The sequence below is a fragment of the Microtus oregoni genome, unplaced genomic scaffold, assembly GCF_018167655.1.
Source record: "Microtus oregoni isolate MIOR12 unplaced genomic scaffold, Mior012 000015F_ref0000493, whole genome shotgun sequence".
Classification (NCBI taxonomy): domain Eukaryota; kingdom Metazoa; phylum Chordata; class Mammalia; order Rodentia; family Cricetidae; genus Microtus; species Microtus oregoni.
The window spans coordinates 18,515,492-18,529,225 of NW_024543074.1; the positions used below are offsets into that span (position 1 = coordinate 18,515,492).

At 51.8% G+C, this 13,734-nt stretch overlaps 1 protein-coding gene across 5 annotated transcripts in view; it reads right to left on the bottom strand.

Annotated features, from left to right (window-relative positions):
- The window catches only part of Rhbdl3 (rhomboid like 3), a 52,226-nt gene extending 38,938 nt beyond the window's left edge, over positions 1 to 13,288 (bottom strand). The window contains exons 1-2 of one of the 5 annotated variants that reach the window (XM_041664560.1): positions 12,692 to 13,288; positions 11,289 to 11,312 (exon numbers count right to left, since the gene is read on the bottom strand). In XM_041664560.1, the coding sequence (XP_041520494.1) occupies positions 11,289 to 11,312; positions 12,692 to 12,802 (135 nt within the window). In that variant the 5' untranslated portion in view covers positions 12,803 to 13,288. The remainder of the gene's footprint in view (positions 1 to 11,288; positions 11,313 to 12,691) is intronic. The other 4 variants (XM_041664562.1, XM_041664563.1, XM_041664564.1 and 1 more) reach the window with 4 other exon arrangements.
- Between the last annotated feature and the right edge of the window lie 446 nt (positions 13,289 to 13,734).

Consider the following 13,734-nt stretch of genomic DNA (forward strand, 5'->3'; position numbering starts at 1 on the left):
ATGTATCAGATTGTCAGATCGAAGCCAACCTGAGTTACGGGAGGCCACTGCCTCAAAAAACAAAACAAAACTCAAAACAAGAATAAACCCCCAAGGTTCTGGAAGGAACCTCAGAGGTTTGCAAAGGGCATTGCAGAATGCTAGGGGCTTTGCGGCAGTAGGGAGGGGATTACTAAGGCCCCCTTCCTGTGCCAAGCAGCTCTACTCAGAGCCTGTTTGTGTATCAGTCTCCTGATGTATGAGGGGAGTTTGCAAAGTTTCAGGTTCTAAGTCCACTGACCCTCAATGCACCATTCACCTTGGCTTCTCTGAGGCCAAACTTGTTCACACCTGTTTTCCAAACACGACTCGCCCTGCCTCCTTTACTCTAAGGTGTCTCGGCTTGGGTGAAAAATTACATGGCTATCCCTCCTTCTACTCATACCTTACGAGAATCTACAAGGCATTTACTATCATGAAAGCTACTTCTCAGGGGCAGGGGCACGGTGGTGAGTCAAGGCACCAAGGGCTAAGCTGCTCAGAGTTTGAACAGGATGGTAATTTGTTTAGATAAATTCATACCCCGGCAGAACAGAGAGCCTGGCTCCCTCCCACCACTGGGATACTATGGCTAAAGCGTTCAAAGGATGGCCAGTCCTCCTATCCATCCATCCACCCATCCACCTCACAGGTTTGCTAAGGATCCACTGTGGTCCAGGCAACGCATTCATTATATGGACCGCTAAGAGCACAGAGACTAAAAATAGCTAGAGAGACTATCTCAAGGTTAAAGAGTGAACAAGGGCCAATAGAGAAATAATCTGAGGTTCCTCCACGGGGCTCACAGCCCCAGTCTTGCCTTCTCTTGCTTTCCTCAGCCCCGTACAGTGGAACAAAGGATACCTCCTGGTATAGGATCTTCCCAGTGTGCACTTCATGAGACCCTGGGCCCAAGGTCCAGGAGGGTACAGTGGGCTCTGAGTAGGAACAGCAATCCCTTCTCGGGGACGGAAGGCCGTGGAGAAGGCTGGTGATGGGGGTGGAAGGGAGAGGCACAGGTGGAAATCTGGCATTAAACAAAATTCCACTTTCTTTCCCATAGTCAGGAAGCCCTCATAGAAGAACATGACGTAAGCACCCACAGAAAGGGTTCTGCCAGACCCAGTAGTGGAAAAAGCCTGTTTGATTTGATCCAGCCCCTCATTTTCCTAACTCTACCTTACTCGACCACAGCATTTGTTTGTTTGTTTGTTTGTTTGTTTGAGACAGGGTTTCTCTGTGGCTTTGAAGCCTGTCCTGGAACTAGCTCTTGTAGACCAGGCTGGTCTCGAACTTACAGAGCTCCGCCTGCCTCTGCCTTCTAAGTGCTGGGATTAAAGGCATGCACCACCACCGCCCGGCCACACAGCATTTATTTTTGAAAACAGCACTGTGTAAAACCTTTAGACACAGTCACAAGCCTACAGTACAATCACGCTTCCCTTCATATGAAACCCAGGCAGCTCCTCTGCCTCCAGTTCTTGAGTGTCCCAGGCTCTCAGGCAGCTGATATTAGAAGTCTGTGGGATCCGGTCCCAGCTAGAAGGTTGACTGGGGATACCAGGTCCCGAGAGAGGCTGGGAAATCCGCAATTGGCCTCATGGGGCCACCAAGCTGAGCTCTCAGGGACAAAGCCTGCCAGAGCGAGGGGGTTTGCCTGCTCAGCACCCAGGACAGCAGCCCAGCTTTCCCTAGAGGCCAGAAAGCTGCCCCAGGCTTCACAATGTCCCCAGCATATTCAAAGCAGGAGAGGAGATAGGAACAATTTGCAACTTGCACGGACTGCGTTTCTGGGACAATCACGGGTCTGGCTCCCGGGAAGACCCTCTCCTCCACGAACAAAAGCTGTGAATACTCAAAATGATCCCAAAGGCAGCACCTGGAGATGACAAGCCGGCTGCCATCCTATGTATCTCTTGGGTCTGGAACATGGAGCCTGGGTCTGGGTAAGGTCCCATCTCATCCCCAGAATCTCTTGTCAGTCCAGAAGGAAATGGCCACAGGGCATGTGTACTGAGATAGGGTAAGATGCAGACAGCTGCCCTCCTTGGTAGAGGGGGTCTCCCATCTGCCAGCTCCTTGTTTCATTCCCAGGCCTCTAAGCAGAGCAAATTAATGAGGGTATTGGGGAGTTTCTGGCTCAACAGAGCTGTCCCCACCCAGCAAGCCACAGCCCACCAGGGAACTCTGGGCCATTCATGGATATTTACAACCCCATAAATTAAAAAGTTCAGGCTGCAGCTGGCAAGGTCAGGAGGCTGGTGATAGGAGGGTGGGGGCTTTCTCTTCCACTTTTTCCTTGCAAATGAGGATGCTAATGGGGGGGTGGACGGGGGGGGGGATGGGACCCAACCCTTGTCCTTCCCATGACCTTCTCCCGCTAATTTTTCAAAACACCAACTTTCAGAACACAATTAAGTGTGACTAGTCCCATTTAAAAGAGAGAAAAACTGAAGCCCTCAGAGATATCCCATCTGACCTGAGCCAGGGTAAGCAAGAGGTGCTCAAGCTTCAGTTCAAAGTGGAAGGGAACTGGCTGGTCCTAAGACCAGGTTTTGATCCCTCCTGCCCTCCAGCCTGCCCTCTTGGAGCCCTGTGGACCCCAGTGCTCTCCTCTCTCAGCTGCAACTACAGGAGCAGGGGAGGCAGCTCAGGCCTCAGCAGGCACCAATCCAGACACCAGGCTCCTGTACACCCCTCCTCTCACTTCCCAGGGTGACTGAGGCTAGCAGACTGGCCAGGGAGGCGGAGGAGGGAAGAGACGGGTGAGACCAGTCTCCTTCTACCAGACTCTGGCACTCTCCACTGGTCAGCCTGCCCCAGACCCTCCCCCCCGAAGATCCCACCCCCCAGTTCTTCAGCACCACCCCAAAGCTTCTCCAGAGGCTCATGGACAGCTCTCCCGCCTCTTGCTTGGCCAAGTCACAGACTGAGGGGAGAATGGGGGCTCTGACTCAGAAGTAACACCTTAGGGGATCAGGAAGAGATGAAGTACCTGGACTGACTCTTCTGGCCCAGCTTGTCAGGGACACCCAGGGACCAAAGCCGAGTCATAGTCATGAATCCAGAAGCCTCCACGGAGCATTGGGCAGGAGTGGCAGGAGGAGGTGAGATTAGGAGGGGTCCTGACATCTGCCCTGCCCTTTCTCCTCTGCCCAAATCCTGCTCCCTGCCACCTTCCCTAGAAACCCCCAAAATCCATCTAGTCCCCAGAACAGAGAGAGCTGAACAGTCCAGGAGACGGAGGGAGGTGGGAGGCAGAAGAGAAGCAAGCAGTTGGGATGAAGGAGCCTGGAACAGTCGCTTCACCTCCTGTCTGGTTACAGAAGCCACCCAGAAGCCTTGAGGACAAACAGACCCTCTGCAGAGGCTCCCAATTTGTTCCCTATCTCTGGGGAAGACCTGTCCTCTCCCTCCGTCGTTTCCTCCCCTATAAAGAGGACACGGAGTCAGGCGTGATGGCATATACCTTTTTTTTTGTTTGTTTTGTTTTGTTTTTCGAGACAGGGTTTCTCTGTGGCTTTGGAGCCTGTCCTGGAACTAGCTCTGTAGACCAGGCTGGACGGCATACACCTTTAATCCCAGCCCTTGGGAGGGAGAAGTGGTGGCAGGTGGATCATTGTGAGTTCAAAGTCAGCCTGGTCTATAGAGAGAGTTTCAGGCCAGTCAAGACTATACATATACAGTGAGACACTGTCTCATAACAAAAACCACAAAAACCACAACAGCCTCACCTCTCAGTTTGCTGAGAGTGTAAGGAAGACGAAAGGACAGGTATGTACACACACCGTGGACACTTGTGTTTGTTTTCTCAAAGGAATTTTACCAACACAGACCTACTCCTGCTTCAGGAAAGTCGGGAGGTAGGAAGGGGTTTGGCACATTCCTGTAATCCCGGCACTCGGGAGGCTGAAGCACATTAAGTTTGAGGCTAGCAGGAGCTACATAGCAAGACCTCATCTCAAAAGGGGTGGGGGTGAGCCATGTAGAGACTAATTTTCAAACAAAAATCTCCAAAAGGGGTTTAGGATTATGTCTGTTTACAGCTCAAGACATACTGACTCCATTCCTATAACAAGACAGTACCCTGGGCCCAATGTCACTACACCGCCCACGAAAGGGACAGTAAGAACTGCCAAAGAGGGAGAGAGGATGCTTGGCCCAGCCCACATGGTGGCTAGACACCTTGTCCTAGCCCTCTACCTTTCACCCTGTAGCACAGACAAGCTAGGTGAGCAGACAGCGCTTGGGCATCAACATGTACCGGGCAGCCTTGTCCGAAGACTCTTTCTGAAAAGTTCAGCAGGGCATGTGGTATCCAGCTTCTATCCTAGAGAGGCAGCCTAGATGGACCAGGAATCCAGACACTTTGATTCAGGCCCTGGATGTACTACATGTCCATATCCATCTGGGAAACAGGACTCACTTCATTATATTCCATTTTATATATATATGTAACGAACAGTATTTACCTGGTGCTTCCTCCCAGCTATGCCAAGAGCTATGCACACTCCACCCAGCCTCCCAACAATTCTGGGTCAGCTATTATTCTACGGTTTCCATGAAAAGTCTGTGGCTTGGAGACGTTGACTGGCTTGCCCACTGTTGCCAAGCCACTGCGGTGTCACCTCTCCACCTGTCTCCATCACTATGCTTGGCACCAATCAAGGAAAGGAGTTTGCAGGACTGGTGGGACGCACACAGGAACTCAGACACCAGCACAGCAATACTTTCCTCACCTGCAGAATGAACAGACTGAACAAGATACTTCCATCAACTGTCCGATAACCTAGGGCCCCTGATGGGGCAGGAGCTCCCCAGGGGTGGGGAGGAGGGCGGGACACGATCATGGAACCCCATGGTCAAGGGATGCTCCTGGAGAGGACACCTTAGGCCTCAAATAATATACACGGGATTATAGTTTTTTTTTCTTTTTTTTTTATTTATTTATTATGTATACAACATTCCTCCCATGTATGCCCACATGCCAGAAGAGGGCACCAGATCTCATTACAGATGGTTGTAAGCCACCATGTGGTTGCTGGGAATTGAACTCATGACCTCTGGAAGAGCAGGCAATGCTCTTAACCACTGAGCCATCTCTCCAGCCCCCGGGATTATAGTTTTTGCTTTGCTTTTTTTAAGGTTCATAGCAACTGAGCCATCTTTCTAACCCCCGTGGCTTAGTCTGACCGGCCAGTCATTCAAACTTCTGTGGGTCTATCACACACGAGGCAGGACATGAGCCCAGATCTCTTGGCTCAGTAGCTCAACCGCTGAATGTATTTTTGTGAATGGCCAGGGATCAAAGAGTTAATAGAAACATGATCTACCTGGTCACTAGAGTAGGAGAGGGTAGGGATGCGGTACTGGAAGCTACTTGATAAGGAAGTGAGATGCAGAGGCCAAGGGTGGGCTCCAAACCATGGCTTTGTTGTCCTGAGACCCCTACTCTGCTGGCTCGTGTATTCCAGGGCCACGAACACTGGGACTGTCTCTGGGGAAGGCACTTTTTCTCTGTGGCGCATCTGTAATCCACTCAGCGGTTCCATCTCATCTGAACTTCCTTTCAGCTACCGATGCACCTGCAATACCACCCCCACACCTGCAGCCAGCAAGCAGGGAAACTACAGATGAGGTCAGAACCTGGGTCCCACAGGCTGGGGGACACTGGGAGTAAAAGCAGAAAACGTTTGGGGGGGTCCGAGAGGGTCGCTTACTCGGTTGTTAAAAGCACTTGCTGCCAAGCCTGACAAATTGAGGTCAATCCCCAGAACCCAGCAAATAGAAAATCAACTCCTACAAGACGTCTTCTGACCTCTACAAGTACACTGTGGTATGCGCATGCCCCCCGCACCAATAAATAAACATATAAATCTAAACTTCTAAATTCAACTTTGGGGGGCTGGAGAGATGACTCAGCATTTAAAAGCACTCGCTGCTCTTCTAGAGGACCCAAGTTCGACTCTCAGCACCCACAAGACGTCTCTCAAGCGTCTATCTGTAACTCCAGTAGAATACAGAAGACTGATTGAGAGACTTGAGAGCTAGACATGATCTCAGATAGGAAACCACAGAAGGAACTGTGAAAGAAATGTCCAAATGCTTTAGCAATAAAAATACGGTATTTTTGCCATGATATTGCATTATAGCAACACAGAGCCCTTATAGTTACTACAAAACTACTATATTGTTTGTTTGCAACACTAGGGATTTGAACCCAAGGCTTCACACATGCTACACCACATTTTGTCTCTCAAGTATACCCCTAGTCCTATGCTAACTTTATTACATGTATTCTATTTATTTATTTATTTATTATATATACAATATTCTTTCTGCGTTATGCCTGCAGGCCAGAAGAGGGCACCAGACCTCATTACAGGTGGTTGTGAACCACCATGTGGTTGCTGGGAATTGAACTCAGGACCCTTGGAAGAGCAGGCAATGCTCTTAACCTCTGAGCCATCTCTCCAGCCCCCTATTACATGTATTCTTTGTGGATACGCGTCTGACCCAGTACACACATGGAGGTCAGGCGACAAGTTCTGAGAATCAGTTCCTCCCTTTTGCCATGTGAGTCCCAAGAACTGAACTCAGGTCATTAGTCTTGGATACAAGAGCCTTTATTGTTGAGCCATCTCATTGGCCCAGTAACTCAATAACCTGTTTAAATATTTAGGAAAATGTCAGGAGCCGTTTTCCCACCAAAATTATTATAGGGATCATCGCCCTGAGGAGTTTGTAGAGAGCCCCCTCACCCCAACAGTATTAAGAACTGTTCTGCTGGCAGAGCCTGTCCCACACCCAAATTATCTGTTAATAGAGAGCTATCTGTTAGCGGAACCCGCCTCACATTCCAGCTATCCAGAGAACTAGGTGTGTCAACCTGTGAACTCCTGGCAGAGGAATCGTCGCCTGACCTCCTGGCCTACGTGACCGGGACCACATGGCGAGGAGATCCCGTGCCCCTGTTCCCCAAGCCCCTCATCCAGGGGCTATATAAGCAGCAACCAGGACTCTAATAAACGGAGGCTTGGCCTCCTTCCTCTTTTCCCACCCATATCTTCCAGATAGCGCCTCTCCGGGATCCTGGAATTACTGACCCTGCCAGGCGGGTTACACCCCTAGACCAAGTAACCCGCCGAGGTGGTTTACAGGAAAACCCATCGAGACCCCCCACCACCACCACCAATGAAAAGACTTATGAAGAGAGTCACATGGGAAAGAACACACAGGATATGGGGTAGACAAGCTGATGGCCCTCCAATTTCCGTCCTTCTGTATGAGAAGCAGAGTCAGGGACAAGACCTGTTATTTTACCGTGACCATAACACAGGTCAGAAATGGAGGGACAGAGAAACTTTCAAAAGACCAAGGTCACCTGATCTCCTCACCACTAATCCCTAGAAGGCATCTTGGCCATTTACTTGAAGAGTAGCCACAGGTTAACATGGTGGCTTCTCACGCTTGGGGTCCAGACAGCTTCAAGCTGGGTAAGGTTTCTCTGCATATTAAAGAACCACAGGGCATGGAAAGTTGAGCGAATTCCACCTCTAATACCTGGGAAACAGACGACCATCTGTGTGGGAAAGGAAGACAGGCCCTGCCCCAATGGCTCCAGGCTCTAATACTTCTGACTTTTGTAACCATCCTGGCAGGAATGAAGCTATTCTAAAGGGAACTTCGTAGCCCTTCCTTTGGATATCTACTGAAACAACTGTTCTTGTGCTGGCTACTTTTATATCAACTTGACACACAGGCTAGAGTTATCAGAGGAAGGAGACTCAATTGAGAAAATGCCTCCAAAAGATTGGGCGGTGAACAGCCTGTAGGGTATTTTCTTAATGATTCATGGGGGAAGGCCCAGTCTGTGGTGAGAGAGAGAGAGAGAGAGAGAGAGAGAGAGAGAGAGAGAGATAGATAGAAATGTAAAACAGAAGGAGTCAGCTCTCAGTCAATCTATCTCACTCTGAGGATTCCTGGAGGCAGGATTGCCTCGAACTGAGTTAAAGGTAAGAGCCAGTAGCTGGCTGTTTTATTTTTCTGACCTTCAGGTTGAACCCCAACTTCTGTCTCTGGGTTTTTATTAATTGTGCTACAACAACCATCTGTAACTCCAGTTCCAGGAGATCCAACACCCTCCTCTGGACTCTATGGGCACTGCACACACATGGTGCAAAGACATACATGTAGGCAAAACAACCACCTGTATAAAATAAAATAAATCTTAAGAAAAAAGAGAAGTGGTTTACAAAGTGAGTTCCAGGACAGGCAGAAAAACCCTGTCTCAAAAAACAACAACCAAACACACACACACACACACACACACACACACACACACACACAGAAAAAGAGAGAAAGGGAGGGAGAAAGAAAACTAAAGAAAAGTAAAGAAAAAGAAATCAGACAGACTTATTGTAAGAGAAAAATGGTTCAGAGTAAGACCTTGTGGCTGCTTTCCTAGAATTCATTTTGTCTGTCAGAATGATTGATTGGTTTTCCTTTTATTTATTTATTTTCGTTTCTGCAATGCTGAGAATTTAGCCCAGGGCCTTGTGCACGCTAGGCAAGCACTCTCCCATTGAGCTACCTCTCCAGCCCAGGAGGGTCGTGAGTGGGCCTCTCCAGAAGCAGGGTGCTCTATCTCCATGAGATGCCCAGGACTTGCCTCCTCCCGTTGGATTTCACAGACTGAGGGCTAAGACTGAGTGCCACGTGCCCTCTGCTTGGAACTGCTCTCCAGCTGTGAGTGCCTCCCTCTGGAAGTTCTCTTTCACTCACCCAAACGGTTTGTTTTAAAATATAAACACACACACACATAGAAACTGGCAAGAGAAATTAGCCAAATGTGAAAGACGGAGGGAAGAAGCTTGATACACTTTGTTCTAGGTTCTTAGTCTAAATCTGCCCGGAGGTGTGAAGGGCTGGCAGCCTGGGGGAAGAGGAGCAGTGGCGGCAGCACCATGGTCTCGAGACGTCAGGCCAGCAACCAGGATATTCCTAGGGACCAGAGGGAGAGTAGGTGGCCCTCGTGATGGGAGCCAGGCATCAAGAATTATATCCCCCAAGATCCTCACCCAGGCTCTTTCCCCCATAAGCCCACATGCTCAGTCCCATGGGGTAATTGCATTTGGCTGGGTCCCCACATTAAACTTGTCTGTAACTAAAGCTGTTGTTTTTTTGCCAACCCCAACCCCCACTTTTTCCTTTCCCCTTAAATTCAGAGTCTCAGTTGGGGATGTGGTTCCCCTCAGCTACTCAGGTCTATTAATATCTTCCTGTTCGCCTATCACTGTATCGCTCCTTTCCAACCTCATTGTCACCTTCAAAGTGACATGTATTAAAGGTTTGATCTCCAGCTTGGAGCTGTTGAGTCTAGTAAGAAGCTTTTGGGTGACTGGGGATGTTTGGAAGGGGGCCGTGGGATTCCAGTCTCTTCTTCTCTTTGCCCCATGGCCACGAGGCCAGTGACTTTCACCCCACTACATACTTCTGTTTTGGCCTGCTTCCCTGCAGGGGCCATCTAGTCATGGGAAAGAACATCCAAAACCACCTGGGCAGTGCCCCACACCTTTAATCCCAGCACTCAAGAGGCAGACAGATCTCTAAGTTCAAGGCCAGACTGGTCTACAAGAGAGTTCTAGGACAGCCAGGGCTACACAGAGAAATCCTGGCTCCTGTCATGAAAAATAAACAAATACCCCCTACCCCCTCAAAATAATATCCAAAACCATAAGCCAAATAGATCTCTTCTCTTTATATACTGACAGTGTATAAACTGGTTAACACGAGCTTCAGCAGGACCCAGGTTCAGTTTCCAACACTGTCATGGCAGCTCACAAACATCAGTAGCTCCAGTCCCAGAGGCTCCTGGCCTTGGAAGGCACTGCACATACAATCGAAACACCCATTCACAAACAGCAGCTTTTGAAAACTATTCCGCCTACAACAAAGGTCTGGAACAAGATCCCCCCCCCTTTTTTTTTTTTTTTGCTTTTTCGAGACAGGGTTTCTCTGTGGTTTTGGAGCCTGTCCTGGAACTAGCTCCTGTAGACCAGGCTGGTCTCGAACTCACAGAGATCCGCCTGCCTCTGCCTCCCAAGTGCTGGGATTAAAGGCATGCGCCACCACCGCCCGGCCCAAGATCCCTTTTTATACCTCCCTCCCCACTCACAAACCCAGGCTAGCCATAAAGTAGCCCTATAGCCAAGGATGACCTCGAACTCCTGGCTGACCAGGCTCTATCTCCCAAATGAAGGCATCAGAAGTATGTACCACCATGCCTGGCTTAAACAAGCAGATCTCTCTCTCTCTCTCTCTCTCTCTCTCTCTCAGTTTTTCAAGACAGGGTTTCTCTGTAGCTTTGGAACCTGTCCTGGAACTCGCTCTTGTAGACCAGGCTGGCCTCGAACTCACAGAGATCCTCCCAAGCGCTGGGATTAAAGGCATGTGCCATCACCACCCGGCACAAGCAGATCTCTTAAAGTCGCACAAGCTTCATGGCACAGCTACTCTCGGCTGTGACTGAAGTGTTCGGTATCCACCCACTGGAACACCTTCCTTTCTTTTCTCCTGCACTACGGTACAACCACGGGAAGGAAATACCCAATAGTATCCAAGTACCAAGCAAAAATAGAACTATTTCCTCATGAAGGTCAAAAGTCCATCTCCAGATTCAAACCCGACATTTGGTACTTCCAACCCCACTCCTCACCCCTATATTCCAGGCACTGCAAACAATCACATACTGTTTTTCATTTGTAAACAGTCCGGCATTGGCCGATCCCCACTGCAGAAGGAGACACAAGATCAGCCTCCCAAAGAGCCCATTTTGGGAACAAATCTTCTTCCCAAAAGATGACAGAGGTTTTATGTTACAGGGTCCCAAGCATTTTTCATAATAGCAGCAGAAAGGGAATCGGAAGATTCTTTAAGAACCTCCCCCACCTTCCCAGACTCCTACTGCAATACACTTGCATATAGGAAGCTTTAATACATGTTGGCCAGTTCCTAAGTGGTGTAAGCCCAGCCACGGTGCAAGGAGAATTTGGAGGGAGGAAAGGATTCTCTCTAGGGAGCCTACTGCTGTCTCTGGTACCCAGAGCACAGTGTGGCTCCGCCCCAGATCTACTAAGCCACGCCTCCACAGTACGTCACCATCTCAGGAGCACCGAACTAGGGAAGCCCACGCAAGAAGGCAGGGAGACTGAGACCGGCTTCAGGCAGGCAGGGCTGGAAGGAACGGAGGGATTTAACTGCTCACGTACCTTTTCAAACAGGACTTTCCAGTGCTGGTAGAGTGGGAGGCCATGCAGGAGAGGAAGAGAAAGAAAGGCACTTATCACCAAGGTTTCTGCAGCCCCCTGAGATTTCCAACATCACCTCCCAGCTGCTGCCCAGTCAGAACCAGGCTCGGGGGCCCACCAGAAGAACTCCGAAAATTCCCCAGAGGAGCAAAGGCAGAAAGGCACAGTACGGGGTAGAAATGGAGTGTTTCTGGGGTGGGACAGTCAGATGCAGGAATGAGAACAAGGATTCCCAACCGTGTCTCAGGGTTTCTGATAACTCCTGCTACCTAAAGGTCATGTTCACATCCATACCCGGAGTCCAAGCGTACTCAGGCCTTGGCAGTTGGAGGACTCTACTCAGGAGACTTACCCCTGCTTGAGCACTAGTTTTGCCTGCTTGTGTGTGTGTGTGTGTGTGTGTGTGTGTGTGTGTTCGTGTTCCCCAATATGCTTCCAAGATTGAGTCTAAGTACTGAGTACATAAGACTCACTCTCTCTGGAGGACGGCCAGGAGAAAGTGACAGGCTTGACCACGCAAGCGGGAGAGATGTTAGACTCCAGATCCATTCAGATTTGTTGGCTGTGGTTTCGTAGGTTGGGGTTCCCGGCTTAATTTCACCCCGAGGGTGGGACAGGTCCGAAGCAAGGTGCCGGGAGGGAGTAGCTTCCCAGTGTCAGACGCCTACTTCCCAGGACTTAGGGACAAGAGATTTGAGCAGCAGATGGCAGGGAAATCCTCTGGGGTAGCCCCTCCCTAGCCTGCCCCAGGAGACCAGCCTGGCACCGACGTGGTCCAGGACTCCTGAGCCCCCTGCTGGGAGGGTTTCGTCCCAGCTTTCTGGCTGTACTAGCTTTCACAGGGTTCAGGGACTAAGGCCAGTTTGAATTTCAATCAGTGTCGCGACGAGACAGATGCCGGGCAGGAGCTAATCTGGGAGCGGAGAAGGGATCTCTAGACTGGTTTGCGCTGTCCAGAGACTGGGGCGCCGGTTCCTTCCCCAGGCTTGCGGAGTCCGCAGGTCGCCGAGGGGAGGGGAGGGGGAGTCACTACAGTGACGCGGCCGCCTCTGCAGGAAAACGCCGTGTCCCGGGCACTGCACCAGCAGCGGGGAGGGGGCTCCGCGGCCGACAGGTTCCCGACGCAGCAACCGGGGCTGTGTCCCGCAGGAAAGCCGCGGGAACCCGAGCGGGGTGGGATGCGCACCAGTTCATTTGGGGAGACCCATCCCTCCCACGCGCGGGGCCCCCAGCTTATCCCGGACGCTCCAGTGACATAACCTTGAATCCTCCAAGTTCCCCCCAGGGTAGGGAGCTGAGGCCGCGGCAGATTCCCCGCGTGGTGCCCCCCAGAAAGTTTGAGGGGCACAGAAGGGGGCACTCACGTCTTCTGGCGCGGCGGGCAGCCGGTCCTCGGCCTCGGGTTCCAGCTCTTCGATGCGCTCCGCCTCGGCGCAAGCGGCCACTGCGGGGCCGGGGCTGGGGTGTTCGCCCATGGCCCAGGCTGCGGCGCTCGTCCCGGGGCGCCGGGCTAACTTTGCGCCGCCTCCGCCGCGTCGCTCCAGGAGCTCGCTGCGCACCTCACCACCTCCGCGCTCGCCCCCATGGCCCTGCTTGCCGCGGCCCCCGAGACCCCGGGACGCCGGGCCCCGAGGGGCCAAACTTCTCCGCCTCGGCCGCGGGCCCGAGGCGAGGGCGCCCTTGGGCCGGCTGGGCCCTACAGCTCCCCGCGCTCCTTCCCGCTCCGCGCAACCCCCGCTCTGCGCGCCAGCCTCCTCCTCCTCCCCACGGACTCCTCCGGGGCGGCGCGCGGCGGGGGCGGGGCTGCTCGCGGGGCCCCCGCCCCCCAGGCCGCCCGCCGGGAGGGAGGGAGGGAAGGAAGGAGGGAGGGCGGGCTGCGGCCGGGCGGGCAGGGAGTAGCTGCTCTTCGCGCCCAGGGATCGGGACTGCGTTGCCCTCAGCCTGCTCAGCTCGGTACCGAGTTAACCATCACTTGGTGGTGGCAGATTGGCAGATTGTGTGACAGAATCAGAAGCGAGGTTCCCACGAGGTTGGCCACGTCAGGGTTAACCAGGACTGAATTGAGAGTGAGGTGCGAGGAGTGGACCCCACCAGCCATCCTTACATCTTTTATTTACTGCCATCTCGGATTCTGGGAGTCCCCGGAAAGCCTAAGGATGAGACAAAAGTCAGGGGGCCTGGGACCCCAAATCTACTTCCATCCAGAGCTGTAAGTCCTGCTCACCTTCTTAACCATGTTAAACCCAGGAAAGCGCCCCGCCAGAGAGAGGGGCGGCGGCGGGGGGGGGGGGACACACGACTAAAAACAAACTAAAATGCAAGAATGAAGTTAGCAAAGCAGTAAAAGATCATTAAAGGAGAAAAGCAGAGGGCAGTTTCCCTGACGGAAAAGCCTCAGGGAAGACCG